Source organism: Sylvia atricapilla, chromosome 5 (genome assembly GCF_009819655.1).
Source record: "Sylvia atricapilla isolate bSylAtr1 chromosome 5, bSylAtr1.pri, whole genome shotgun sequence".
Lineage (NCBI taxonomy): Eukaryota > Metazoa > Chordata > Aves > Passeriformes > Sylviidae > Sylvia > Sylvia atricapilla.
This window is the reverse complement of record NC_089144.1, coordinates 17,475,486-17,503,331: the sequence shown is the minus strand read 5'-3', so window position 1 is coordinate 17,503,331 and position 27,846 is coordinate 17,475,486. Positions and strand designations below refer to the sequence as shown.

The 27,846-nt window shown below is 42.1% G+C and overlaps 1 protein-coding gene across 3 annotated transcripts in view; it reads left to right on the top strand.

Moving 5' to 3' along the window:
• Nucleotides 1-27,846, top strand: part of CAMK1D (calcium/calmodulin dependent protein kinase ID) — a 208,593-nt gene that overhangs the window by 150,153 nt on the left and 30,594 nt on the right. For all 3 annotated transcript variants that reach the window (XM_066318814.1, XM_066318815.1, XM_066318813.1), the window contains 3 exons: nucleotides 15,644-15,782; nucleotides 19,588-19,714; nucleotides 27,163-27,238. In XM_066318814.1, coding sequence (XP_066174911.1) covers nucleotides 15,644-15,782; nucleotides 19,588-19,714; nucleotides 27,163-27,238 — 342 coding nt within the window. The remainder of the gene's footprint in view (nucleotides 1-15,643; nucleotides 15,783-19,587; nucleotides 19,715-27,162; nucleotides 27,239-27,846) is intronic.

Here is a 27,846-nt window from a genome sequence, read left to right as displayed (position 1 = left end):
TGATGAGAGTGAATGGCTTCTTCCATTGCATAAATACACCTGGTTTTCCTGCTGGAGACATGGGCACACTCTGGCTGCAAAGCCAAACTTATCATGGTGACTTTTTCTTTAGTTGTGGAAGACATGGACTAAGATTACCATCTCTTAAAAATATGACAGGATGAACATATTTCTTAAAGGGATTAATCTGTCTTTCTACAAAGGTTAAGGGAACAACTGACACTCACTTTAATGGGCCCTGTTACTGTTCCATGACATTGGCATCCATATGACAGCCGTAGTGCTGAGGAAGTGTTAAGGTGCTGAGGGAATCTTGAGTTATTTTCTGAGAGGTGGAATGTTTTCAGAAGTAAGTATGGAAAACATCCTGTGGTTTAGGGCACTTTCCAAAAGTTGGATCCATTGACTTGATTCCCCTCTCCTCTCTTACATCTGGAACAGGGTGCAGAGCTCGTGCCCCAGGTCCTGGGAGCTTTGCTGCTCACAGTTGTCCCACCTTGACCTGCTGGCAGCAGCAGCACCTGGTTTATCCAAACCCTAATTCCTTCTCCAAGGACCTAAGTCCCTTTTTAGAGTCATCCTTCACTGGCTTGCCCAAAGTTGCAGAGGAAATGTGTGGCAGAGAAAAGGTTAAAGGCAGATCCCCAAGGTGAAGCTCTTGCCTTGGCCAAGCCTTCATGTTTGTACAGGAAGGCAGTGATCTCACACCTCCCATCCACTGGCACCAGAATTCTGGGGGGAATTGTGGGGTCGTGTGGTAGCTTTCATATTATGAGTATCAGATGTAAATACTGCAGTAATAGTGATTTCTTTGCCATGTCCGGTGTTAGGGAAACTTTGCTTGGTACACAGGCTACCAAAGATTGCCTGATAGCAGAGAAGTGTAGCAGGATAGCAGGGTGTAGCTGCGGATATTTACTCTCTTAGCACTTTGTTTTGGTCTCTTCCTTTGGACCGGCAGAGTAGCAGTTCACTGACTTGAATGCATTGGCTTAGGGAGACAGTGCCTGCTTGGCCGTGCCTGGACTGAGAGCACTGACTTTTAAAATCTTTTCTGTTTTCAATCTCTGAATCCCTCTCATGCAGAAAAACAGTCGCACTGATAATTTTATTCTAATACTTGTGCATCAGTGTGCAGGCTCCAGGGTGGTAGAAGCAACAGCTTGACAAAAGTAAGGACTATAGAAAAGCTCTCTCATGGGTTATATGCACATAAAGGGCATGGATTCCTTTTTAAAAAGTTGAAATAGTGTTATTCTTCAGCTAAGTGCATTGGGCATCATTTTTCAGATGCTGTTGCCAAAATCTGGGCACTCAGGATTGCTGTGCAGGGCTGATGAGCCCTCTAGCCAAAGTCTGCATTTCATTTTTGTCCATGAGTTTTTGCAATGTGCTTTTGACTACCGTAGTAGGGAAAAAATAACCCCTGTGTCCATCCATTTTATTAACTCCCATTTGTTCTTAGTATATAAATTACACATCCCAGGGTTATATTTGCTGGATTATTTCTCAGGTTTGATCAGTTTGGAGAAGGAGGTTTTGATTTTAATTGTCAGATTTCTGGATGTTTAACATACACAACAGATGCTTAGGGGCCAGGATTTGAGATATTGGGATACTCCAGGGCCTGGGAGTATCCCTGTGAAATGGAAAAGGAAGATTACAAACTTATTTTTTTAAGTCTCTGCTGAATCCATGAAATTATGAGGTTGTGTACTTTTGTCAGCAGGAATGCCCAGGATCTTAACAGATCCTAAACTGACAAAATTAAGTAGACAGCAATTAAATGTTAATGCCAAGGGTTCCCTGTGGGATAGACTGAGCTGTTGGGGGGGCAGTTCAGACCAGCTCAGCATGACCCTTTGGATCCTCCAGAAGTGGGATAAGGTCCCAAACCATGGTGGCACATGGCACATCTGTGACCAGCGTGCCTGGCAGAAAACTCCCCCCTGGAGTCGTGTCCTGCCCTGGGCTCCCCAGGAGCTGGGCTGGGAGCAGCACTTCCACGGCTGTACCCCGAAGTGTTGCAGTTTTACAGCTTGTGTTTCTGCTGTTGCTTGGGTCTTGCTCATGAACGGGATTTTACAGGGCAGTTTAACTATGAAATGTGAAACATGGGGAAATTTTATATCCTTTACCATCCCCGGGGGGTAGGGCTCAAGGAAGAATTTTGCACAGAGCACGACTGACAGGAGGCATCGACAAGGTTTCTTTGAGGCCTTGGGATAATCCTGTTGGAGGTTTTGGAGGCTGGGGAACTTGAGGGGAATGAGGTCCATGTTTTTATTTTTCGTCCACTCTGCCTTGGAATGGGGATTACCAGAGCTGCCTTTGGGGTACCACTCCTGGGAGAGGGATTTTTAGGATCCCTGTGGTGGGGATGGCAGGAGTGTCACTGTGCCCTGCCCCAGCACATAACCCAGGGGTCTGTTGTGAAACAGAGAAGAGTCTTTGAACAGCACTGTATTGGACTTTTGGTGCTGGATGTAGCTCCCACAGATTTCTGCATGTGAGACAGTCTGGTTAAGCTTTTCTCCATTTTCCCTGCAAACTGTGATTATTTGTTGTATCAATCATGGGTTTACTTTTTGCAAACATAAGCTTTTGCAGCTTGTCACTAATCCATCCATTAAAAATTATTACAGAAATAGACAAGGCAATTGTAACACAAACTCCTAAAATATTGAGCATGACCTCTGAGGGTTGGCTTCTTGGCATCGATTCACTCTTCTGTCTTGAAAATAAAATTACTGTGGAGCTACTTGGGTTGATTAACGAAGAAATAGCTGGAGCCTTGCATTTTCTGTGTCAAGGAAAATGTAAAGTGTTAGAATAGATGGCAGCCTTGGAGCAATAATGTATAAATGGATATTTAAAATCTCTCCCCAGGCCAAGGGACAGTCCCAGTAAAAACCAGAATGTCTGGCAGTTGTCCAGCCTGATTTGTTAAGACACAGGAGCAAATAGCTGCCATTAAAAAAAAACAGAATCATAAAATCTTCTCACTTTTTCTGTAGTCCTCATTATTACCATGAGCATGTGTCTGTTTTCATCTCCGTGATTATATTCTTGGAAATTGTCTCCATGATGAATTGATGTTTTCCATTAGAAACATCTCCATGGCCTGGACTAAAACAGACACCAGCAAGGCAATAATTGAAGAATTATTAAAATAAACCCTGGGGCACATTTGTGTTATATAGGACATTCTGGAAACTTTCTCCATATGCTTCCCAGTAGATGTTTTAACAAATACTTGCCTTCGTGGAAGGTGGGATTTATGTCCTTCTAAAGGCAGTAAATTCAACTATTGCACAGAATAAAAGCAGTAAATCTGTGGCCGTGGTACCTGGTTTTAGTGCCAGGCAGCCAACACAGACTGAGCAAGCACAGGGTGTTGGCAGGATCTTGCTTTCTGCCCTCTCCATGCCCAGCTGGTTTCCCTCATGATTTCCCAGCATTTTTGGAGGCTGTCCTTTCTGCTGGTCAGGTTTGCCTGTGTTTCATTTGCTGCTGCTGGTGTCTCATTCCTCCCATCTCTCCTGGGGATGCCATGGACAGCATTTCCTTGAGGAGCTCATCCCATGGTAGTTGAAGAGCAGAAATCACACAAGCCATCCTGTGTGAATTCTGAGGGGTTGAGAGTATCAAGAATTAGGACCAGATGCCTTTTTTTTTTTTTTTTTTTTTTTTTTTTTTGAGAAACTGCCTCTTTTGTACATCATAAATCTTCCCTCAAGGCCGTGAGAGAATCTCTGTGCTGCCCACCCTCCAGCCAAACCACAATAAATCAGCGGGTCCTGCTGGTCCCTGCTGTGCCTTATCTGTGCAAAGGGCTCAGCTTGGAAATTAGCTGCTGTTAATGGGAGAGGGCAGCTGGCCATCTGCAAATAAACGTGGAGCTTTAGTAGCCTGTGCTGTTCCTGGCCTTTCAGCCACAGCAGCACCCTGAACCCACTCACAGGATTTGTGCACAGAGGGAGCTGGGAAGGAGTGGGCGATGTGAAAAATTTGGGTTCATACGTAGGTGAAAGCCTCAGGTGGGACACATCAAGGAGAGCTCAGCCATCGTGGGTTACAGTGGGGTTGGAGCAGTGGGATTTAGACCAGTGTGTTTGCCAGAAACTGCAAAAGTTTATGCCCAAAAGATTGAGGCTTTCAGCAGGTTTGATCTGGCTCTGTGTGTGGCTCATCCTCACTCACCATGGCCTGTGCCTGCTGCCCGCCTTCAGAGGTGACTGGGCAGGAGGTGAATCAATTTATGTACAGTCCTTAGGGTTTCCAAATTCAATACCTATTTCTCCTGTTCTTTCAGGGATGTTACAAAGTGCCCTCTTGAAACTGAATTTACTGGCTAAATATATAGTATTGCTCTTAACAGTCATGTAAGTTTTATTTGGCTGAGATTGTATCCAAGCCGTAAGAACTTAGATTGATGTGTCTCTACACCAGTCAAAATTGCAGAAATTCACTCTTCACTGTGGAAAACAAGAATATCTTGATTGAACAGTAGTGAGATAAACTCACAAGATGAAGTAGAGTGATTAAATGGTGTTGAGAAGTGAGTAATTGGGGACTGTATACTCTGTTTAGGTTTTATTTGATTTAATTCTGAAATACAGATACCTAGTACTGGTCAATATCCTGTCTAGGAACAAGTGTCTCATTATTGAAGCATATGTAAGTGAAGATACTTAACGTGGTAATTTAATATTCTAAATGGGGAACTGGAAATGAGCATCACTCAGCTTCTAGTTAGCTCTTCTCAATGGATACCTTCTCAGGTGGCTGTTGAACATAACTTTTTCAGAGAGAAACTTCAGTTAGAAGCTATAAGGATGAGGTTACCAAAACCTAAATAGAGTAAACCTTTTCTAATACAGCTAAAGAGTCTGCAAGCAGTGTTGAAAGGGTTCCAGTGACAGAACATCTGAAATTATCGTTGGAAAAACCCCTCAGTGTAATTAGTCAGTGTGTGTAATTAAGTACTGGACAAAGCAGATAAGGGATTAGTGGTATCTTCTAAGTCAAGCCTGTCTACACTGCTAAATGATAGTCTTTTGTCCAGCCAGGAGCAATGGATCAGAGGCAAAAATTGTACTGTCTTTGTTTTGTCTGGGGTCAGATTAGATTATCATAATGGCTTTAAAATCTATGAATCTGTCATATTTGATTTTAAGTGAATGAATCAAAAGACTCCCTTAATGTAGGTATGCACATTCAGACCAAAGCTGACTGAATAATTCAATAATTAATTTGATGAGCACAAACATAAGAACATGAATGCAGTTTTATTGGGTCATACCAAAGATTCATCTCTTCCAGGATGGCTCTTCAGACGACAAAGGCTTTTGTCTTAAATCCACCACCTGCTAATTCCATTAGGTCCCCCATTTCTCATCTGTGATGTGAAATAATTCTTTATATTTGCCTTGTCCATGCTCCATCCTTCTCATGAATGGCTTAGTGGTGGACTTGGCAGTGCTGGGTTAACAGTTGGACTTGTTGATCTTAGAGGTCTTTTCCATCCTAAATAATTCCATGTTTCCGTGGATCTATGATTCTGTAAAGTGTTCTCCTCTGCCATCTCCTTTCTTTGTTAAACACGTTCTCTCTGTTCACACAGAAGCTCTCTGGTGCTGCTTGCTTTTCTTCTCTGTACTTCCCTTAGTTTGATTATGCTTTTGGCCAAAGCATCTTGAGGACTCTTTCCATAAAGATCACCAAGGTGGGATTTGTCCAAACGAACACGGAAATGGACATTTCTGCTCCTCATACCCTAGCCATGCTCTTTTCCTTGTGCTGACTGGAGGAGAAGAGTGTGGTAGTTCTCATGCAGGTGCTCATTGTCTAGATGTGCAAGATTTGTTGAGATGAACTTTGTCAAAAGTACTGAAAGTGGGAGTGTTCCATGAATGTTTGGAAAGACAAATTATTTTCAGTTTGGCATTCATTTTTCTCCTAAACCTTCTGCTTGATTTTTCATGGCCATGGAGCATTTCGGGGAGATATCCTTAATAACTCCAACATATATTTCAACTCTAATGTATACTTCCTGATATTTGTAGAAATTGTATATTCTAAAATAGTGCATACAGAATAAAATGGGGTTTTCCTTGTTCTTGAGTTACTTGCACATTTCTTAAGAAATATTTCATTATAAGCAATTAGCATTCTGAAGTTTTCTTTATCAATTCTCTGCAACTTTCTTGACACTCAAAAGTTGGAGAGCATAGTAATGACATTGTAAATGTATATATAGTTTTTTGCAACAGTTTGATAAAATAAGATACCTATATAATGTAGAGTTAATTTCTTCTGTTTGGTTTTAATATTTAGCTCCCGATTTATTTTTTCTACAAACTGCTTGGCAAGTTGATATTTGCAACAATATATCTTGACCAGTTGACAGCATTTCTCCTTTTTTTTTTTGTTCAAAATAAATTTTCTAGGGTTGTATTTTTCTAGGACAGAGGGATAGCTCAATGCTGTAAATCCTACAGATAAGCTGAAAAGGGAGTAGAATTTATGTGAGATACTGGGATCTTCAAAGCTCTTTCTGCCCTGAGACAATTATTAGTCAATACTGTCTTTACAGTGGCTATTTCTATGATAACATCTACCTGCAAACTTACTTGTGAGAAAGCAACTGGAAAACAAGTTAGTCTCAGAAAAAGGAATATACATACCACCTCAAATTTCTATTACATGTATTTCACTGAAAATTTGGGCTGTTTAAGCTCCAGCTGAGACTGACTTTATTGCACTGCCCTTTGCTCCTTTTCGTTATTTAGGACAATTATCAGTGCTGCATTCACCTTATATTTCAAAATTTTTTACTATACATTGCATAATTTACAGTATCCATTTTCAGTTGCATCAGTTTTCATTATTTTTAGGTCTGTTCTTCCTAGTTAATGCTGGCAGGACATCGAGGTTGGTTTCCATTGGGAAGCGAGTCAAAAGGAAAATAAACCAAACCTATTAGTGCTGAAACATGACCTAGTTTTAAATTGTTGTCAGGTGAGGAATCTCCTCCAGATTTTAACTCTCCAGTTATTTTATGGACACAGAGGAATAAGCAGTTAGGAAATACATTGTTGCAGCCCTCAGATACTGGAAAATATATTTTGAGCAGTGGTTTGTCTACAGAGCTGTATTTTTCTGTTTCCTAGAAGCAAAGTGAAAAAGACTGAGGCAACATGATCACGTGTATATATATATATACATATATATGTATACAACAAGCAAGAGTGGGCTGATTTACTGACATCCTACAGAACCAAGTCAATAAACCAGTGAGCAATTTCTTCTTTTAGAACTATGCTGTTGAGATATTTAATACATACTGTGTATTTTTTAATGACATTTTAAAAAATGCTGGTTTTTTCACTGAATACATTGATTGCAGGGATGTGGTGATATCAGACTGTTGACTGACACAGGTAAAAGGCATCACTGCTGAGCTTCAGCTTTGCCTTTCCATTTCATGCAGAACCATGAAGATAAACAGGCTGAACTGCCAACCTCTCTCATAAATTCATGGAATAGTTTGGATTGAAGGGGACCTCAAAGGTCACCCAGTCCAACCCTCCTGCAATAAGGAGGGACAGCTTCAGCTACATCAGGTTGCTCAGAGCTTTGTCCAATGTAACCTTTCATGTTTTCAGGGATGGGACGTCCACCACCAGTCTGGGCAAGCTGTGGCCATGTTTCACCACCCTCCTCAGGTCCTTTTTAAAGGACCACCTGCTAATCCTGGGGTGATTCTGATTCCTGTGGAGGTGCAAATCAAACTATAGGAGCTCAGAAGAGTGGAAAAAAGGATGTGCCCATCTTCTGCACATCATGGTGTTTGCAGACCTCAACAGAGTGCTGGAAATGGGAAATTTTGCTATGATATTGCTTAGGATTTGACTGCATGGTGGTGTTTTCAGTGGAAGCACAGGTTTCTTTCCTGTGCCTCATAATGATGGCAGCACTGAGGGAGTGTTGCTGTCACTGGCAGGTCCCACATCTCCTCCATGCACCACTGCCTTGGGGGGATGAGCATAGACAGGGGCAAGTGGCCTGCTGGCATTCGAAGGGCTGTCATAAGCTGTCACTCAGAACAGTGTAATCACAAAAGACTTAAAACCTTGATGTCTTTTGTCATTTGGTTGCCCTTGGTTCAGTCACACTTTATACAGCTGATGGGATCAGGGGAAATTTTGAATATAATGTTGAATCTTTGCATATGGAATAAAATTTTGAATAAAACAAGACAGCATTGACCTTGAAGAATCACGGACCTCAAAAGAACTCTGCAGTAGGGATTCTGTGAAGGAAAATGCTGTCTCCAAAGATTTTAACTGCCAAACTGTATTACATCCCTGAGCAGAGCTTTCCAGAGACTTAACAGTTTTGCCCCAGTGGAAACAGAGGTCTGTTCTCCAAAGCACAACCTCACTACAGCTGCTCAGCAAATGTCACATGAAATTTTTAATGCAGGGGGGAAATTAGTTAGTTTGCTCGGTTTGGTTCAGGAAAATGGCCACAGCATTTTTGCCCAATTGTTCCCCAAACAACCCCTCAGGGTGGGGAGCAGCCCTTTGGAGCAGCAATCACCACAGTGGTGAAAGGGCTGAAAAACCAGAATAAATACCATGGCAGTGTTGCATTGCATTTTCTCTACACAACCTGGAAGGAGATTGTAATGAGGTGGGATCTTTTCTCCCAGGAAACTGTTGATAGGATAAGACTAAATGGCCTTATGTTGCACCAGGGAAGATTTAGGCTGGATATGAGGAAAATTTTCCTTGCTCAGAGAGTGGGTCAAGCACTGGAACAGGCTGTCCAGTGAAGTGGTGGACTTACCATCATAGAAAGTGTTCAAAAGGGGAGTAGATGGACCACTTCAGAGTATATTTTAGTGGGCATGTGTTCTTGAAGCTCTTTTCCAGCCTGAATGATTCTATGATTGAACAGCACTATCAAAGGAGAAGGTGCTAACCATCTATCCATCCCTCCCTGCCATATGCACACACCTGGATTATAGAAAAAATAAGCCAAAATAAGTCATTTTAAGCTGGGTGATTTAAAGATACAATAACAAGGAAAGTCCTCACCCTTTTCAAGCTGTATATTTTATGATGGGCTGCAAATGAGAAAGTCAGGGCAGTTTTCTGACATATTAACTGAATAAAGCAAATCTCTGTAGGCCACACAGTAATTCTGTAGCAGTATCTGTCCCTGTCTGATTAACACCCTAGATTATTTGTATGAGGAGAATTTTCATCACGTACTTCTATTTGCAAGCGGTCAGACTAAATAATCATAATGTTCCTTTCTGGGTCTAAAATCTATCAATCTGTGTACTCATTTTCCTTTTATGTGTTGCTCGGTTTGAACAATGAGATGAGGGTGGCCAATTTCTCTTTCCCTTAGAACACCACATTGGTCAGGTCTCCTTTCTGGTTCTCAAGCATTTTTCACAATGCAGAGGAAGTTTAAAGCCAAACAGAAAAGCCCTCCATTAAAAACAAAATACATCTTAAAAATTGAAGTATTTGTGTTAATAAGAATTCCTTCATTAGAGAAATGTAGTACTCAGAGGCAGAATTTCTCAGGAATAGTCCCTTCAGTCTTTCTTATCTCCCCCTCACACTTCAGCTTCATGCTGAGTTCTGTGCTGTTTTTGATTTATATTGTAGGAAACTGTGAATGGGTAACTTCTGATCGATAAGCTGCTCACAATCACGGGGTAGTGCTCATGTTTAACTTGCTTTTTGTACTGTCCTGGAAGGCCTCCTGCTCCAGTTTCTGAAATCAGTCCTATTTTTGTTTAACATCGCTAATGTGCAAGTTTAAACAGTATTAGTGCATCCTCAGGGATTTGTCTGCCTTTGCAGGGTGGTTCCTCTAAACCCAGCATGATGTATGGTGAATGAATGGTGTATTGGTGACTTGTCCAATGGGTCATGACTTGAACTGCATGGAAACATCAGGTGAACTTAACACCCTTCTGGAGGGAAAAGCCAACAAGCTCTGAATAGCTTTGCTGGGCTTCTTCATGTAAATCCACCACTGATGAGTTCATCAATAAGAGTCCTGATAAGAAGCAATTAGACTGTCAAGCAGTAAATGATCCAGAGCAATTCCAGCTTGTAGTACAAAAGAGGCAGAAAAGCATCAATGTTTTGCCAAATGGCAAAGAAGTCAAAGTGATGTTTCAAAGGGTGTTATTTTTCAATCTCCTAAAACAAGCAGAAAGGTTCCTACACTCGGTAACAGTAGAGGATGCAGGGGTGAAGAAATGAGAGCATTTATCTATACACACAGACAATCTCACCAAGAGAAAGAAAGGGTGACATGAATATATTAATATGACTAACTTATTTTAATTTTTATTATTTTAATTATTTTATATTATATTATTTTATAACTTATTTTTAATTATTTTTAAATTTTATTTGTTTAGTGTTTATTTGTTCTTTTATTCATGTTCTTTTATTCACCTGAAGGCTAACATAGGTAGGGATGTCCCCCACCAGGCAACCCTGCTGAGGTGACAGTCTGGCAGGTACCTGGTACCGTGACCTGCAATGAGTGGGTGCAGGTTTCACTCTGCTGGCAAAACCACCAGAAATTCAGAGAGATGGGCTCTTGTTTTCTGTTTATGAGTTTAGGGGCCTTAAATTACAAGGGAGTTTTATTTGGTTCTCATTTTTCATCAAAGTACGTCTTTGAAACTTTGCACGTTCTGCTTTCCCTTTGGTGCTGCAGAGGAATTGGATGCTTTGGAAAAAGGTTGATAATACCCTTTCTCTTTACCTGGAGCATGGGCTGTTTTGTTTTTGTTTGCCAGTTTGGTTCTTTCCTGATGAACTGATGGTGAAATGGGTTAATGTAAAGAGAAGGTGTAATAATGTAATGCTGAAATGTTTCCTCATCCGTCACAAGTTACATCTGTAAAATAGAAATTGCACAAATGTGGAAACTGTAATGTCAAGGACTGACACCAGTCCTTGAACAGAGCCTGAATAATTACTAGGACACTGTTATAATGACCTCCCCTTTGCCTGTAATGAGCATTGCAAGGTCTTGCAGGGTCCTTTTTTACTGTCTATGCAGGGTGTTCAGTGTACACATCAAGAGCCCAGTTAAAAGGGTAACTTGTCCATGTACAAAACCACTGGTATTTTCAACGTTTTTTGAATCCTGTCCTAAACCAAGCCACTCAGAGTGGCAGCTTGTGATGGAGGTTTAGATCTCCATTTAAACATCAAACTGGGAAGAAACAAGAAGCAAAACACCCCAAACCTGTCACATATAGTTGTAATAAAAATTATAAATGTAACTGTAGGAATTTATACTTCATCACCAGGCTAGGTCCTCTGAAAGATTTGTATCATCTGCATGATCGATACATGAAATCTCCTTAGTGAAACACTAGATCCAGAAGCTTTTATCTCAGGAAACCCTGGAAACAGTGTGCAATCTGTGTTTCCCCAGTGGAATTGCAGATAATGTCTCTTTTATCATATGGTCAAGTTGGGTTCTACTGTCCCTCCTCAAACTGGGTGTTAATGGAATCACATCCTGGCCTGTACCAACAACAGTGTGGTCAGCAGGACCAGGGCAGTGACTGCCCTCTGTACTGGGCACTGGTGAGGTGGCCTCTCAGATCCTATTTCCTTTCACCTCAAATGTTTGTTCTGGCCTTTTTCATGTGGCTAGTCAGTAATATGTACTAAAGGCATGTGGTCTTGGGTAAAAGATGTACTGGGAGTTAAAGTATTCGTATTTATGGCTGGGTTTGGTTGTGGTTTCCTTCATTCTAAACTAAATTATTCTTCTGGTCATTGTTTTGAGTTTGTTGTCTGTTGCTGGAGGCAGGCAAGGCATATGCTGGGGTGTCCATGTGCCATGAGACAGTTGGCTCAGCTCCTTCTCCAAGTGCTGGGCTTTTCCCATGCTGCTTGGAGAACCAGGGAAGAGCCACTGCTCGGGGGCTGAGCAAGGACCAAGGATTGGAAATACACATGTTCCATCCAGGCAGTCCCAGCAGACACATCCATACAGAGGAGGCAGCTGTGGCTGTTTTACTGAGTTTTGCCCAGCTCTGAGTCCCTGGGCAGGGCTGATGCTGCTCTGGATCACAGCGTGACACTTGAGCTGCTCCAGAGTTAAATGCTTTTCAAGTACCTGAACTTGGCTAATTATCCTTTGACTTTTTCCTTGCTGAGAACCAAGATTGAAATCATCAGGGGAAAAAGGTTCCTTTTGCTGTTGTTTGTGTGTCCAGCTCCATGAGCCAGTGCCAGCAGGAGCAATCCTCTAATTTCCACTAATGAGAAATCCCTCCTACCTTCTCTTTCTGGACAGAAAATTCTGTCTTAAATTTCTTTAAGACAAAGAACTAATTCTGCTCTTACTGCCTGCAGTTTCAATTCTGCCTCAAAATTGCCGTAGAGAGGGCAAAGCTGGATGGTGCCATTAAAAAGAAAATAATTATTCCAGAGTATTAAAGACTGGAACAAATTGCAGCAGCGCTTTGTGAGTGCCCAGGTCTGCTCAGAGCAGATGCCAAGTCCCATCTCAGCAGGGCAGAGGGGGCTGGGATCAAGACCAGCAAACATGCCACATCTCCACCATGAGTTCAGAGCTCAGATGTTCTCCCACAGCTGCTGTTGCTGGTTTGCTCCTGTAACAGCACTGACTTCTGTCAGCCCTTGGGCTCCATGCAGGGAGCAGCATTCCCAATGACATTACGGTTCACTTAACCCTGTATTGGAGGAGAAAAGCCATAAGGACATAAGCTCCACATGGAAAGTAGCCATGGCCTTGGGTGCTGAGTTGAAGAGCATCCCAGGGAGGTGGACCTCAGCCAGCAATCTTTCCCACAGCAGGGAGACTCTAGAGATGAGTGCAGACATGAAATTCACCGTAACATGGAGTCACCACACTGATAAATAGGAGCACAAGACCCTTGTCTCTCTGCATGTACCTGGGATCCTGTCAATGTTCTCAGCAAGCCAGTGCCTGCAAATGAAAGGGCTGCTCCTCCTGAGTGCTTGGATTAAGCTCTGGTTTGCAGTGCATCATTTAAGAGGTTGTAAATATTTTCCGTGTGTTGAAATAAAATTATAAACAGATTGAACCCGGGTACAGTAGATCCACTGGACTAAATCTGAGAAAAGCTTTCAATTAAAGAATGAGACTTGAGGGAGATAGGGAGTGAGCTGGCATGAAGGGAAATTCTGTCAGTTTAGTGAAAAATATTTTGTGGAAATATACTCTCTCCGAAGATCGAAGGAGAGTTTCATTGTGCAGGAAAGCACATGATGTAAATTGGTATCTACCAAAGCAGTCCCTTGCTTGAATGTAACAAAAGTAACTGTATGAAACTGCAAAACAGCACACGCTGCATTTTCATGGGGAAATGTGCTGTATTCAGTGATATTAATTACTGTGTGGGCTCAATCTTCAGTGCAGTCAATCCACAGGAAACAAAGGGACTGCGAGGGAAATATAAAAAGGCAGTCAGCTAATAGGAGCCACATTCAATAAAATTGTATCTGCCTTCAGTGAGCAGTGAGGGTGAGGTGTGTCTTTTCCCCCTTGGCAGGGCACAGGATGGGCTGGGCAGTGGGTGCAGAGCCAAGAGGGGATTGGAGCAACACTCTGTGTATTTGCACATATGTGTATATATAAATATGTATATGTGAGAAATACAACTCCTGCTTTGAGAAACTAGGAAAGAAGGTTTAATTCAGGCTGCTGGTGGACTTCAGACCCTGGGTGAACTTCACCTTTCCTGCAGTTTCAATTCAGTGCCAGTATGTTAGTAAGCCGTATGTTTTGTTTGCCTAGCACTTTATAGAAGGATTATCTGGTTTCTTTTTTTTCTTTCTAAGGTTGTTTTTCATTTTCGAAGCTGAATGTGTTCATTTTTAGCGGTAGCATTCTCTCCTATTCAGGCTTCAAACTTCCCTAGGAAGTGACTTCATGTTATTATTCAAGCAGATTGTTGCCTGGAGTGGCTGAATTACCTAGTGTTCGTGTAATGGCAAGCTCTCAGTCCATATGCATTTTATGACTGTAATCATTTGTTATTTTCCCTTTATTAGGTTTGTTTTTAAAGAAAGTTTTACTGTGCCATTTATGATATGCTAAGTGGTGCAACTTGCTGAAGAAACATATCGCATACATTTTATTTTTTAATAGGTTTTGCTTGCTAAAATGGAATTTTTTTATTTACCCTAGTAGGGCAGTTTTTTGCTGACAGTTTTATTATTTCAATTACTCAGACATTTCTTTCCTCTTTTGTTTCCTCAGATACTCCTCCAGGGAGTTCTAATGTGCCATTCTTTATTTGGGATTGGGTTCAGAAAGTGTTATTTCTAGCAAGGCAGGGGAAAAGTGCAATACAGCAGACATTAAATAGTGGGATGTCAAGGTTTTTTGGTTTTTTTTCCTCTTTGAGTTGTGGAATCTTTTCCTCATTTGTGTCATCTGGTGATTAATTGCACTGATAATCTGTGTTCCTCATCAATAACTGTCTCCTACCAGTGCCAGGCAGAGGTTGTGCTCTGCCTAAAGAGCTTGTGACTGCAGATAAATGAATATACATGTGTGAGTAAAGGAGGGGACCTCTGAGAGCATTATAAATTGTCAGAGGCACAGGCTACTTTAATAAACTAATGTTCTGTAGGCAGTGGCAGCAACTTCTGAATGCATTTCACTCACTAGTGAGGAAAAAATGGGACCATTCCTCCAGTGCAAATGCCAAGCCTTGGTCAATGGAGTGAAAAGTGAATCCCAAGGGATCATGAAATGTAGGAGCTTTATAGCCTGAGTGGGCCAGCAGCAGCAAATGGAACTGCCTATACCAAGTTCTCCAGGGTGGGACAGCATGGAAAGCAGGGTCTGCTCCCCTGGCTCTTACTGGGGTGTGATCGTGATTGCCTCTGCAAGTGCTAGTGAGTCTTTGACCGCTCCCTGATGTGTGATGGATTTTATTTTTCATTATAGCCTCACCAGCACTTGGAGAAAATCAAACTTAATTCATAGAATCATAAAATATGCTGGATTGGAAGGGACCCATCATGATCATTGAGTCCAACTGGCCCTGCACAGGACACCCCAATCACACCCTGTGCTTGAGACCATTGTCCAAATGCTTTTGAACTCTGTCAGCCTCAGTGCTGTGACCACTTCCCTGGGGAGCCTGTTCCAATGCCCAACCACCCTCTAATTGGAGAACCTTTTTCTGATATGCCATTTAAACCTCCCCTGACTCACCTTCAGGCCATTCCCTCAGGTTCTGTCACAGGTCACCAGAGAAGGGACCAGTGCCTGCCCCTCCACTGCCCCTCATGAGGATGTTGAACAGCACAGTGAGGTCTCCCCTTCTTCTCCCTGTCTCCTCTTCTCCAGGTTGACCAGACCAAGTAACCTCAGCCCCTACACATGAGGTTTCCCTTCCAGACCCTTCACTGTCCTCGTGGCCATCCTTGGGACAGTGGGGGACCCCCAGACCTGCAGGCAGATCTGCTCTGGCTGCCTGTGTCTAATGCACAGCCTTGACCACCCTTCAGTGATACAGAAAGGGCATTACAGAGCACGTCCTCACTCTTCTGCTTCCCCTTGTGCTTTCCAGAGTGTCTGGGGGAGAGCTCTTCGACCGCATTGTGGAGAAGGGGTTCTACACGGAGAAGGACGCCAGCACCCTGATCCGGCAGGTCCTGGACGCTGTGTACTACCTGCACCGCATGGGCATCGTGCACAGGGACCTCAAGGTACAGCCAGCAGCACCACTGGGGCCCTGGGCACTGTCAGGGAAGGCTGTGTCATTGTGTGAGTCTAGCAAACACGTGTACCCCGGGGCTGGCTGTTTCGGTAAGGTTTTACCTGAGGAGAGATGCTCCAAAGCCTCCCCACTGTCGCCCTAAGTGTTCTTGTCTTGTGAGTGTTTGCAGTTTGGTGATGGAGATTCTCACGCAGCTTCGTGTAAATATTTAGAATTATCTACTTTGTTTAAATATTTACCCTCTGGGAGGAGGCTTGTGATTGATGGTGATGTTCACCTACGAGGTCGAAGAGGTGGCAACCTGTGTAGCCAATCTTTTGCCTTTTGATAAAGTGTGTATATCAAAAAAAATTAAGTCAGAAAAATTAAAATAGAGCTCTCCTGCTTGACCTCCTGCTGCCTGCCTCGTTCTTTCATGTCCCTAACAGCAACATCCCATGTAATTGGTTTTAATGAGGATTCTGCAGTCAGGGCAGTTACAGTGGGAGTTTTGCACGTACGGTGTGGGGAAAAGCCACTAACCCCCAAAATGTTACATTAAGGTAAAAAAACATCTCAGCTGAGGTGTGTTCACTGCTATAAAGTGTTTTCCAGGTTTGCTGTGCTATATTTACTTTTACTTAGCAATAACTAGTAACAATAGTGGGGGAAAGTTGGGTGATTTCCTATCATTTGGAGAAGGGTTCTTGGAGAAACTAACAGTAAGAGTTCTTCTAAGAACCATTGTGTGCCAATGTGATATTTAGATGATTTTCCTTTCTGCTGCACCATATTGTCACATCTAAACCTCTCAGCTTTCCAGGTAAAAAAACCCTAAACGTTGTTTTATTGTTTTCCTCTAGTATCTTAAACTATCATTAAGACAAACAGAAAGGCTTGGATTTGGCAGCACTTCCATGTTTTTAATAATGAATTAGCAGAAGATACTAGAAAAAGATACAAATTTCAAAAGAAAACTGTGGGTTCAGTTCCTGAGCTAGTGAATTCTGCCAAAGTTTACTGCCAGAAATTAAGACTTCAGGGATGGAAATAACAGCTCTGGTTGTATTTTGGAGGGATTCTCCAAACCGGAGTTTCCTTGGATGTTGAGGCAGAGCTTGTATTTTCCCCCTGTAAAGAGAGTGGAATTTGGCTGCATGTTATGAGCCTTATATAAGCCTTATAAAAAGGCTTAATGGACTTTAATAGAGTCAAGAGGCACTGCAGTTCAGTCCAGGCTCCCAAATAATGGGTTTTCTCTAAGGAGGCACTGGTTGGGCTTCCATCTACAGTGTCCACATCTTGCCCTCAGTTCCTGTTCATTTCCTGCCCTTAAGCTGAAGCACATAGAAACATTCTCATATTTATAAGAGCTCCACAGAATTCCAGTATGGGAAGTGCTGTATTTAACGTGATCTTCTTGCTCTCAATTCAACTTTTAGGAAATAACTTCAGGCGTCTTTCTGCCACCAGCATTTTTGGAGTGAGGTCCAAGACCTCTTAATTCAGATATTCCATTGTACAAGATCTTGGTATTCTTGTCTTTGTAATCTAAAGCAGGTTATACCTCCCATTAAAAAAAAAAAAAAAAAAAAAAAAAAACAAAGATCTTATTTTAAGGTTTCTGTAATAAAATATGGGATTTGGTGTTTTGAGAATTAAATTCATGTAAAAATTACTTTCAGAGTTTATGTTAGGCCAAGCTGATTTTAGATCAAACCAACTTTCTCCAGTGGTATTTTGCAGCAAAGAGTAGCTCTTTTTCTCCCTTTTGTTTGCAGGTTTTTGTCAGTACCATATCAATTGTCAAAATGACTCATAAAATACAGTATATGAGAAACACCTACTGTGTATTTCTGTTAGCAAAAACATGCCATGATGAGAAAAATGAGGATACAATAAGGCTTTTTTTTTTCATCTCAAAATATCAAAATAAGTGGAAGCTTCAAAATGAAACTCTGGGAAGGAGTCCACTCTACAAAAATATACCCCATGAAACAGCCATAACAATTATTTATTGTAATTATGTGTTATTCAGATACCAAAATAATACTTGCTGTAGCTGGTAAAAGCAGGTCTGGGCTCCAAGTCTCTAATCTAAGTAATGCAACAGCAGATGAGAAGAGATGGCAGCAGGTGATGTCTGGGGAAAGTCCAGGAGGCACAAAAGGTCTGAAAGGCTCAAGCAGCTCCACTTGGTACAGAGCCACCTTGTCAATGCTTTCTGAATTAACCAGCTTAAGGAAACAGAATTCTTTTAAACAAGTGTGGGTTTCTTGGCCTTACTAAATGTGAGTATGTGGAAACCTGAAGTGAGTTAGCAGAAATTGTTAGGAAATAACTGCTTTTCCCTTAATTCCAAGTCTACCAAGCCCTCAGCAGATCACAAGGGCAGTAGTAAAAATTAGGAGTGACTCCAGCCTAGAACAGAACATGGCATGAAACTGTAGTCCCTGAAACAGTGTCAACACCTTAAAGTCAGATTAAAGCACTGGGCTTGCAAGGTATCGTGAAAAAGAAACATAAATGGTACACGTGCATATTTATTGTTAGGAACCAAATAGTTTCTCTTTTTACCTCAGCCCTGCTGGCCCACAGCTGTGGCTTGCAGATCCTCTCATGGCCATTGTGTCCTGTGTTTCCACATGTCCTGTGGATAAAGCCATCACTTGCTGCTGGGGCTGGAGAGCCAGGCAATGCTTTAACTTCCTGAATGGGGACATCACCTCCAGCACTCCTCCATCCCCCCTTTCCCCAGAGCAGATGGAGAAGGGAAGATGGATGCTGGTGCTGCTGAACTGCAGTTTCTCCTCCTTACAAATCCAAGCCCGGATGTGTCCCAGGGAGTCTGAGGGTGTGGTGTGGCTGCAGCTGCTCCTCACCATTTCCTGGAGCACACAGCAGGCTGCGTGTCAGCATTTGTGCCAGCTTTGAGCAAAAGACTCCAGCAAGGCTACTTGGAAACACTGGGTACCCATCACTTCTATAGGTGCAAACCCAAAGGCCCAGGGCCCATTGCCAGAGTGCTGCAGGTGTGGAGCCTTTCATGAGCCCAGATGTTCGGTAGAAGAAGAGGTGGGCTCTTACAGCACCCAGCAAGAACTTTGCTGTGCAGCAGCAGCACATTCAAAACACATGGATGCTGGACCATCTGGAGCAGATGGAGGCTGCTTGGGCTCTCCAACCCACCTCACTCTGGTATCAAAAGTTGCAGGGCCTTATGGAGTGATCCTTGTTTTCTCTTGCCATAAACAAGTTGCTGGGCTTAGTGCTACAGCACATTTTTCCTTCAGCATTTTTTCCTAATCAGCTCTAGCTGAAATATCCTTGCTTCAAGTCTGTTAACTGTAAAGGCATTTCCTCTCTCAAAACAGTTTGTTTCCAGTGGAATAGAGAGAAAAATTCTCTAATACCTCCTGATTTCCTTTTATTTTTTTCAAATAATGTATAATTTTTTTAATACACTACCTGAATTTGCCTATTTACTTGCTTTCAAATGAATCCTTCTGTTTCACTACTCTAAAGTGATAATACATCAGACATATCTTACAAATAAGGGATGAGTCTTACTTGAGTTGCCAGTGGAGAAGTTTGTTATCCCAGAAAAGTTGCTCAAGATCTTCCATTTGTTGCCATACAGGAATCTGGAGAGGATCTCCATGTAGGTTTTAAGAACAACTCTTTAGGCTTAGGGCAACCAAATGATGTTTGTGTATGGTGGGACATGGGATTGTGTTAAATGCAATGCATGACTCAACAGGTGTTCTTACTGAGCTCACGTGTTCAAAACTCATTGTGCTTATTCTCCCTTCTAGCCTGAGAACCTGCTTTACTACAGCCAGGATGAAGAGTCAAAAATCATGATCAGTGACTTTGGATTGTCGAAGATGGAGGGTAAAGGAGACGTCATGTCCACGGCCTGTGGAACTCCTGGCTATGTTGGTAAGAGGTTTGCTGATATTTTAGTGAAAATGAAATAATCCTCATTTTCTGGTGCTGGTACATGGGGCACGGGAGATTTTATAGATATTTGTTATATTTTAATGTTTGTCTGTGCTCTGTCTGGGATGCTCTTTCCCTCTAGGGTACAATCCTGCAATTCAGCTCTAGGTTTGTGGGATTCACTTTCATGTTTTCAGTCCTTTGCAGAGTGAGTGTTCTCAAAGACACTGCTTTAGCTATACAAGGAGCATGTGAAGAATAACCTCAAATGTATTGCTTCTGCAAGCACCTAGAAAACCAAGAAGTTTTACCTAATGAAATGTTTTATTTTAATCATGAAGAGCAGCATTTTCCAGATTCCTCTGATGCAAGACAGTAAAATGAAAGAGCTGCATTTTTTTAGACACGTTCAGTAATCCTCTGTTACAATCACGTTAAGTTACTGACTCAGATGTCAAAATGCAAAGCTCTTTAGATCCTCGGACCTTTCTGGACGGTGTCAAATTGTTTTCTGTCATTTATTCTTTGCTTTTCTGTCCATTTGGTAGTGATTGTACACGGCAGCATGTTTACCAGTAGTCATTAAAAACAGTTAAAGCAGCTGAAAGTGCGCATTAGATGGCACGTGGTGATGAGGTCTCTTTGAGCAAACACTATTTAAAAGGCTCCCTTTGTGTACAAGATATCCAGCAAGCCTGTGCCTCATGCCACACCAAGATCATCAGCTGAGGTGGAAAATTAAACTCTGGGATATCCATGAAATCTATGAAATTGACAGTGGATAGATTTGTCTCAGATCTTCCCAGCAGTCCAGAAGCTCTGTTTTCCAGCTGTCAGAAGCTCTTTTTATTTTGCAGCTGCCTCCTCACCTGTTTTCATAGTTCTGATGATACCATGGTGCAACAACTCAGACTGGGTGATTATGACACTGATACAGATTTGCCACAGGTACTTTCTGTGGGCATTACCTTCACACTGTGCAGACACACTCTATCCCAACAAAATCAGGAAAAGGAACAGATTTTTGTGCTTTCCCATTGCGGACCCACTAGCCCATCAATGTTTTATTTTAAGACATGGGCCAGGATGCACTCTGAGTAGCAGTCTTGTGTAGTCACACCAGACTGGAAATCTTCTTCCAAAGCAGTAGCAGGAATTGAGCTGAGACAGCAATTTTCACAACTTTTGCTGTCGGCTCTTCTGTCCTTATCAAACATGTTTTATTTTGCTCTGGAATGGGCACTGACTGACTAGAATAAGCTTCAAGACATAAGAAAGCTTCAATGATGTTTGCTGAAGTGCTGATGATAATGAGGGAGTGACTCTGCTTGGTCTCTGAGTGATCTCATGCAGTCTCTCATAATCATTGCTATTTACACAAGAAAACTTGCTGTTTTGGAGAGGAGGCTCTCAGAGCCTGTGACACGAGCTGTAGTGCTTTGAGAGAAGTTTGAGAGCTCTCATTACCCATGGTCTGGCCTCTGATGGCTGCACAAGTGCCTCAAAGGCTTGCTGTTACCTTGCTAAAGGTAGGATTTACTTATCCTGGTTGAAGAGATCATGGCCACGTATTTCTGAAGTGCTGACAAGACTTTTCCCCCTTCTTCACAAAGAAAATAGCTTTAAATATTTGTTTGGTTTTTTTTTGTTTTTGTTTTTTTTTTTTGTTTGTTTTTTTTTTTTTTTTTTTTCTTTGCAGGATGCACCTCCTCTTTAGTGCTGCACTCTTTTAAAAGAATGTAATAGGTTGCTCAGACAACATTTTCCAAGCACAGAAGATTTTTGTTGCTGGTCACTGTGGTGATACTCACAAATGGTCCTCCTTGAGTGTTACACCTGATGCTGTGGCTTCTGCGTAGGTGCTCTGCAATTTTCCCACATCCAAAAGCTTTCACATCTTCCGGTGTCACTCCAAATTGCAGCACCTGCCAGCTGCCCTCAAATCAATGGAAGAGTCATTCTTCCTAATGGCACAGCATGAATAAAAGTCCTCAGCCTGGCTAAGGTAGACAAATGCCACAGTCCCAACCCATGAAGCGCCCTGTCTGCCACCTCTTTTTTGTGTTTTGCTTTTTCTTTCCCATGTATTTTACCTCAGGATAAGTAGCACTCAGAGATCCATCACTTAAAACTCATTTCCTGGTGCTTTTCTTCAGAGATAGGTACAACACCCTGTTTTCTAAGATCTTACTAGAATTAATTATTTTTATCAGTTTAACCACTTTGCTTTTAAATTGCTGGAAGAGTTTTAGACACATATCACATGTCAAAGGCTCCCAGAGCTCTGTTGAGAAGTCATTGGCATCCACTACTGTTTATACTTCATCTCCAGAAATGGGTCCAGTCAGATCCCACTTTGCAAAGTGCTGGACAAGCTTCTGACTCAGAAGCAGACCTGATCTTAACTCATGTGTGCTGCCCAAGTATTTTGCAATTATGCAACCCTCCTGTCATTTCTGTCTAATTTCCCTGATCAGAATATACTTTCAACTCCTTGTGCTTCATTTTTTATCTCAACTTTTCTAATTTTCATCTGCAAAGAACAGTTGTATCCGTGACACTAAATGCCTGTTTTGTGGTCTGGAAATTTACTGAATAATGAAGGGTGTAATTATAATTCAATTTCTTAACAAATATCAGTTTTCTTTCTGAAAATCAAAATATTACTTTTCAAATTAGACTATATTTAAAATGTGCATGACCAGTAGTGAATTAGCACTTTAGCTTTTAAAGCTCTGCCTTGCAGATTAAATTACTGTCAAGAGTTCTAAGTTCTTATTTTTTCAGGAGTTTTGTCAGAGATTTTGGCCCTATGATGAAAAGCTGATGGTTGAGATAATTTAACCCAATTATCTGAGCCACTTCTGTTAAGAGGCCAATCCAAATGTTTGCTTACTGAAAAGGGGATCTGACATACAGTACAACCTCTTCTAACAAGGTCTTGCATTTTCTTATCTGCTCACCATTCTTATCCCAATTTTTTATGGAAAGAATCTGGGTGATGAGCTGGGACTAGACACCCAACTTTTAGATAGCCCCTGAACTGGGAAAGGTGAGGCAGCTTGTGTGGCTCATTTCACTGCAGATTGGGTGTGAGGACTGACCTGCATGGGTTGAAACCATTGTCTAATGTGGAGAAGAAGCAGTGCTTTCAAAACCCTGAGTGATGTGTATGATAATGGGCAAGATCCCAATAAGCCATTATTGATTTATAATTTAAAACATCATGGATTTGGGCTGGTCAGTTCTTGACTTTTATATAAGAACTGAGTTTTGATGTAGGAGCTGTTCAAACCTGCCTGAAAATGAGCCATCCCTGAGGTGTGTGAAGCTGAGCAGCCACCAGGAGGTGACTCCAGTCACTCACTCAGCAAATTCTTCTAAAGAGGTTTTGGATGTTTGGGAATTGGATCTGACTGAGTGGCTTTCCATGAGAGGTGGTCCCTCAAAAGCTTTGGTTATTTCTACAGGAGGAACTTAGACTTTCAAGATGCTTGAAAAGTTAGAAAAAATGTTAGAAAGCCTCTGTGAGGCAATCTGGTCTCATTTTGCATAAACACTGAATTATGAGCTGTGTTTGGGATTGACTAATATCTTAATTATTAGATTTAAATACTAATATCTTAATGAATAGATTTAAATAAATCTACTGAGATTTAAAATTCTTGCTCTGAGTCCCAATCCCCCTTCAAGTAAAATTTTCTTGTACTTCCCTGTTGTACAAATTGGGCTGGATCCTGGATATGTGGTTGGTCCCTGTACACCCCACCTCACTCACTGTTTGCATTTTCTATAGTGCTTTTATGAAAGGTCATTTCACAACTTTCTGCTCTGCTCTGCCAGAAATCCAGTAGTCTCAGATCTCACCAAAGCCAGTGTTCCTTTTAGCCCTGTGCAAGACCACAGCATTCAAGGAAGCAACAGATTTCCACGTTGAATTTTGACCCATTTGGTATCCCTTGAGGCAAAGGTTGGAAATTTTTCAATAAACCTTCAAAATATTCTTATTAGCAATAGGCTACCTCAGGAGCCTTTAGGCACTATCATGAGTAATCAAGTAAAAATAAAGCATGGGAATCACTCTGAACAGGGTTTGTTCAGGCAGAAGCTTGTGACAGGGCAATTTCTCAGCCTTGTTGCCATATCCTGACAAAGAGTTGTGTTATCCTCTGTTGAACATAAACTGCATTATTACCCGTGGCAGATATCTAAATCTGACTCAGCAACATGAAATAAGAACAACAGGAGCAGAAAAAGTCAGCAATACTGCACTGAAACACTGCTCTCCTGCAGAAACAGCCTCAAACTTCAAAGTCTTGGCCAACCAGAACAAGATGAACACTGGAGAAATGTGTGAAAAAATGGAAAGAAGTAGTTTTCACCTCAGGAGTGAGTTGGAGAAGGACTCTGGTCTTCTGATGAAGCTACTTCATGTGCATCTCAGCCTGTTTGCCCTGTGAGGAGGGTACTTTGTAGGTATAGCTTCAGGAAAGGGGCTGGGTTGGCCCTTCATGTGCAGTACAGGCTGTTATGAAGAACAGGCATCCTCATGACTTGTACAGTGTGATCAACAGGCTTAAAGTATCAGAGCAATCCCCATCACCTGAGCTCTTTGCAGAAACATGGATTGCAGTTTTTGGCATCCAGCAGTTGCATTTTTAGAGGGCTTATTAGCGTATCTGTGCTCTCTGAGGGTAATGGCATAGTGTTCTGAAAGGGTTCCAAATGTTCTGGTCTGTACTTTTTCTTAAAACCTCCATTTGAAACAAGCCTTTGAATTTTTTCTCTTATTAAAAGAAAAACCTAATTCAACAAAAAAAAAAAAAAAAGCTAAGTGTAAGACAGCAGGATCATCTGGCCTGGGAAGCACATCTGCATATACCTGAAGGTGGAATGAGCCTCCACCTTGCACCTGGCACTGTGGCAGTGCTGATTCAGCCTGAAACACCTACCTGGATATGAAGGAAGGGTTTGCTCCACTGATTTCCCTGTCTGGATGACCACTGTATGTGATTTGAGCCCAGATTCCCTGGGGATGTGTGACAGTGGAAGCCGTTGCTCAGCTGGCATCTCCCCAGTGCCAGAAATGGGAGATTTGGCATTCCCCTTCTCCTTTCTGCTGTTTTGTCTCCCCAGCAGTCTGTGTTGCTCCTTTAATGCTGTCATATCCTGGATGTTTTTTCGTTGTGTCTCCTGCTTTTGCTTCTTGGCACTGATCTGCCGTCATTCCTGAGAGCTTCTCTGACTTGTTTTTCAGCTCATTAAATATTTCCGTCTTTTCTGTATATCAGAGGCAGAGAATGCTGAGCTGTGTCATCCTGTTCCTGCTGCATGTCTGCTTATTGGAACAAAAACCAAAAGCAGCCATTTGGCCTTAAAAAAAGTAAAAAGTGTTTAAACCTCCTATCTTTCTTAATTAATGCTTACCCTGTATTGTTCTTACCTGTTTCAGGGCTGCCATCCACAGCAACAGCTATCAGTGCTCCTCACTCCTTTAAAATAGAGAGAAATGCCCCAGCACAGCTTTGATGTTTTAAGAAGGAAAATCTTTATGTAGTTCACATGCCCTCGTCTCAGAATTGTTTTCTGTTATGTTAATGTGGCATATCTGTATAATGTCAGGAGCTCACTGGTGCACAGCAGCCATTTGCATAATATTTTCTCTAGGAGCTATGAGATGTGTAATGTTTACTAGTCTTGAAAGTTGTGTAAACAGGCTCAAGACAGTCAAAGGTAGAAGAGAATATGAATAAAATACTGGGAATTTGGAGCAACTGGAGAGCTGGAAGAAATCTAAGCACATGAAGACGGGAGAACATTAACTCCCTTCTTCCTCATTTTGTCACAAATTTTGATTACAAGGGATGGAACAAAACAGGAAACTGTCTCATTTCTTATGCAGTGGTCCCACTTCCCAATTCACATACAGTGGTCCCAATTTGCTGAATGACTTGAAAATTGAGGTAGTATTTAACCTGTGCTGCAGATTGGGACATATCCGAATCTTAAAGAGTCTTCATAATTTGGTTGCCAGCTATAATTTTACCCACATTCCACTGAATTTTCTTCATTTTTGCAGCGTGTCCCTGGTGAAATTTGACCCTTTCCATCATTGTTCTGCTTGTGGAAATGCAGATGCCCTCACCTGCCTCGTGCACTGTCTTCCTTCAGTCCCCTCTATGAGCCCTCATGCCAAACCACCAGAAAGTATTTTCTTAATCTCATTATTTCTTCTTGTTCCATTCCTTGCTGGTAGTGTTGACCTTGGTTTTGCTGGCTTGTCTGGATTAAGATAAGTCTTTGAAGAGTCCTACCAGTACCACAAAGGATTGGTAGCAACTAAATGTGGGGCTCAAGTTTTATCATCTCTGTGCTTCACTGTTTGGTTTTTGCTCTTCTTCAAGTATCTCAGTGTTTTGGTGTTGGTGAGACTCCTAGCAGAGGAAGGTGTTGGTACTTTTCACTTTATGACTTTTTTCCAGCATTTGAGCCCCAAATTACTCAAAGGAAATACAGTACTTTTTAAAACCCAGTATGGCAAGTCTGCTTTAGGAATGCCACAGTCAGTGATTTCTTGCATCATTGTGGATGTTTTGCTTTGAAAAAGGCAAAAGCTTCTTTACATGAAAAAGATTAGGATCACAGGGTTTTAAAATTTAGGTTTAAGCATTTGCACTGCAAGGTCCCAACAGGGAAAACATACTTCAGGATCCCATACGAGAAATACACCTTTTTAAGTCTCAGGAGTATAAGATAGTAAAGCAGACCCACAAAGCGTTCCAATAAATCCCCAGGCTCCTGCTTCTAGAAAAATTCAGACTATATGGCTGTATAGAGGCAGGAGGCTCAGTTCCTTTGTGCATGTGTCCAAGTCCTGCTGCTTCTCATTTCTCCCTCTGAGGTATCTCTGTTACCAGAGGCAGAAGGACAAATGACTCCCTCTGATATCCAGCAGGCTTTGGAAGGCAGCTGCTGGAAGAAGTGGTGACTGCTCTCCTTCCTCTCCTGCAGATGTAGTTTATCTCCTCCCTGTCTTGCTGCCCTTTCTGAGCTGCCTCTGGAACTCCCCTCTCTGGCAGCGTGACGCGGCGGAGCTGCGGTGCTGTCAGGGGGAATGTGCATCTCTGCACCCGTGCAAAGCTTGGCCTCATTTTCCTCCTAAACAGGGAGGTGATGGCCCTCTGCCTCTCACGCATTTTTCTGTGCTTTGTTTTGTTTTCTGTGCCTGGAGACAAAAAAAAAAATTGTGAATTTGCTCTACTTTAGGAGTCATCCTTTCTCGTGAGAATATGACCTTCAAAAACCTCAGGACATATTTGCAAACACAAGGGCTGTATGTGGAGAGCAAAACAAGGTCTTGGGGGTTTTCAGGTTTCAGAGTCGTACCTTTTGACCATATCCAAACGTCTGGTCTTATAACATGTGCTTGTTTGGCTTTTTATTTTCAGCTCCTGAAGTGCTGGCCCAGAAGCCCTACAGCAAAGCCGTGGACTGCTGGTCCATCGGGGTCATCGCCTACATCCTGTGAGTACCTCCCGAGTCTCCAATGCTGGCACCTTTGGGACCTGCAGCTTGCTCTCCCACCATGGAGCTACCTGCTCAGCCTGGGGCAAAATAACTGATCCCTGACACTTGTGACCCAGGGTAGATATACCCTGGACACCTCTCAGTTGCATAAGGGCTGAAATTTGAGCAAAAAGTGGTAGGAAATGGACTAGTACCCTGCAACTGTCAATATCCTTGCTCCCACCAGAACTGCACTGTGTGCAGTAGTGTGGGCTGGTCCAGGCTGTGACATTATTGAAGTTGTTGTTGTCCCCTGCTCAGACTGGCTTTGAGAAGAAACAAATCTGGCTGTGTCCACTGAGCTGCCAAAGAAACAAATGTCTTTTCCTGACAGCATTACCACTGATTTATTTTTTTTTTACTTTTCCCTTTTACACAACTGTCACAGTTATACAAGACTGAAGAAAAAAGCAGCTCCAATGAGGCACAGCATTAAAGCATTCCTACTTTGTTCCCTTTTTCCTTATGCAGACATTTCATGGCTTGTCAACATGAATATCTTTTTGATGGTGCTGTAGGATTTTTTTTGCCAGGACATACCTCATTGCTGTGCTATCCACTCTTAC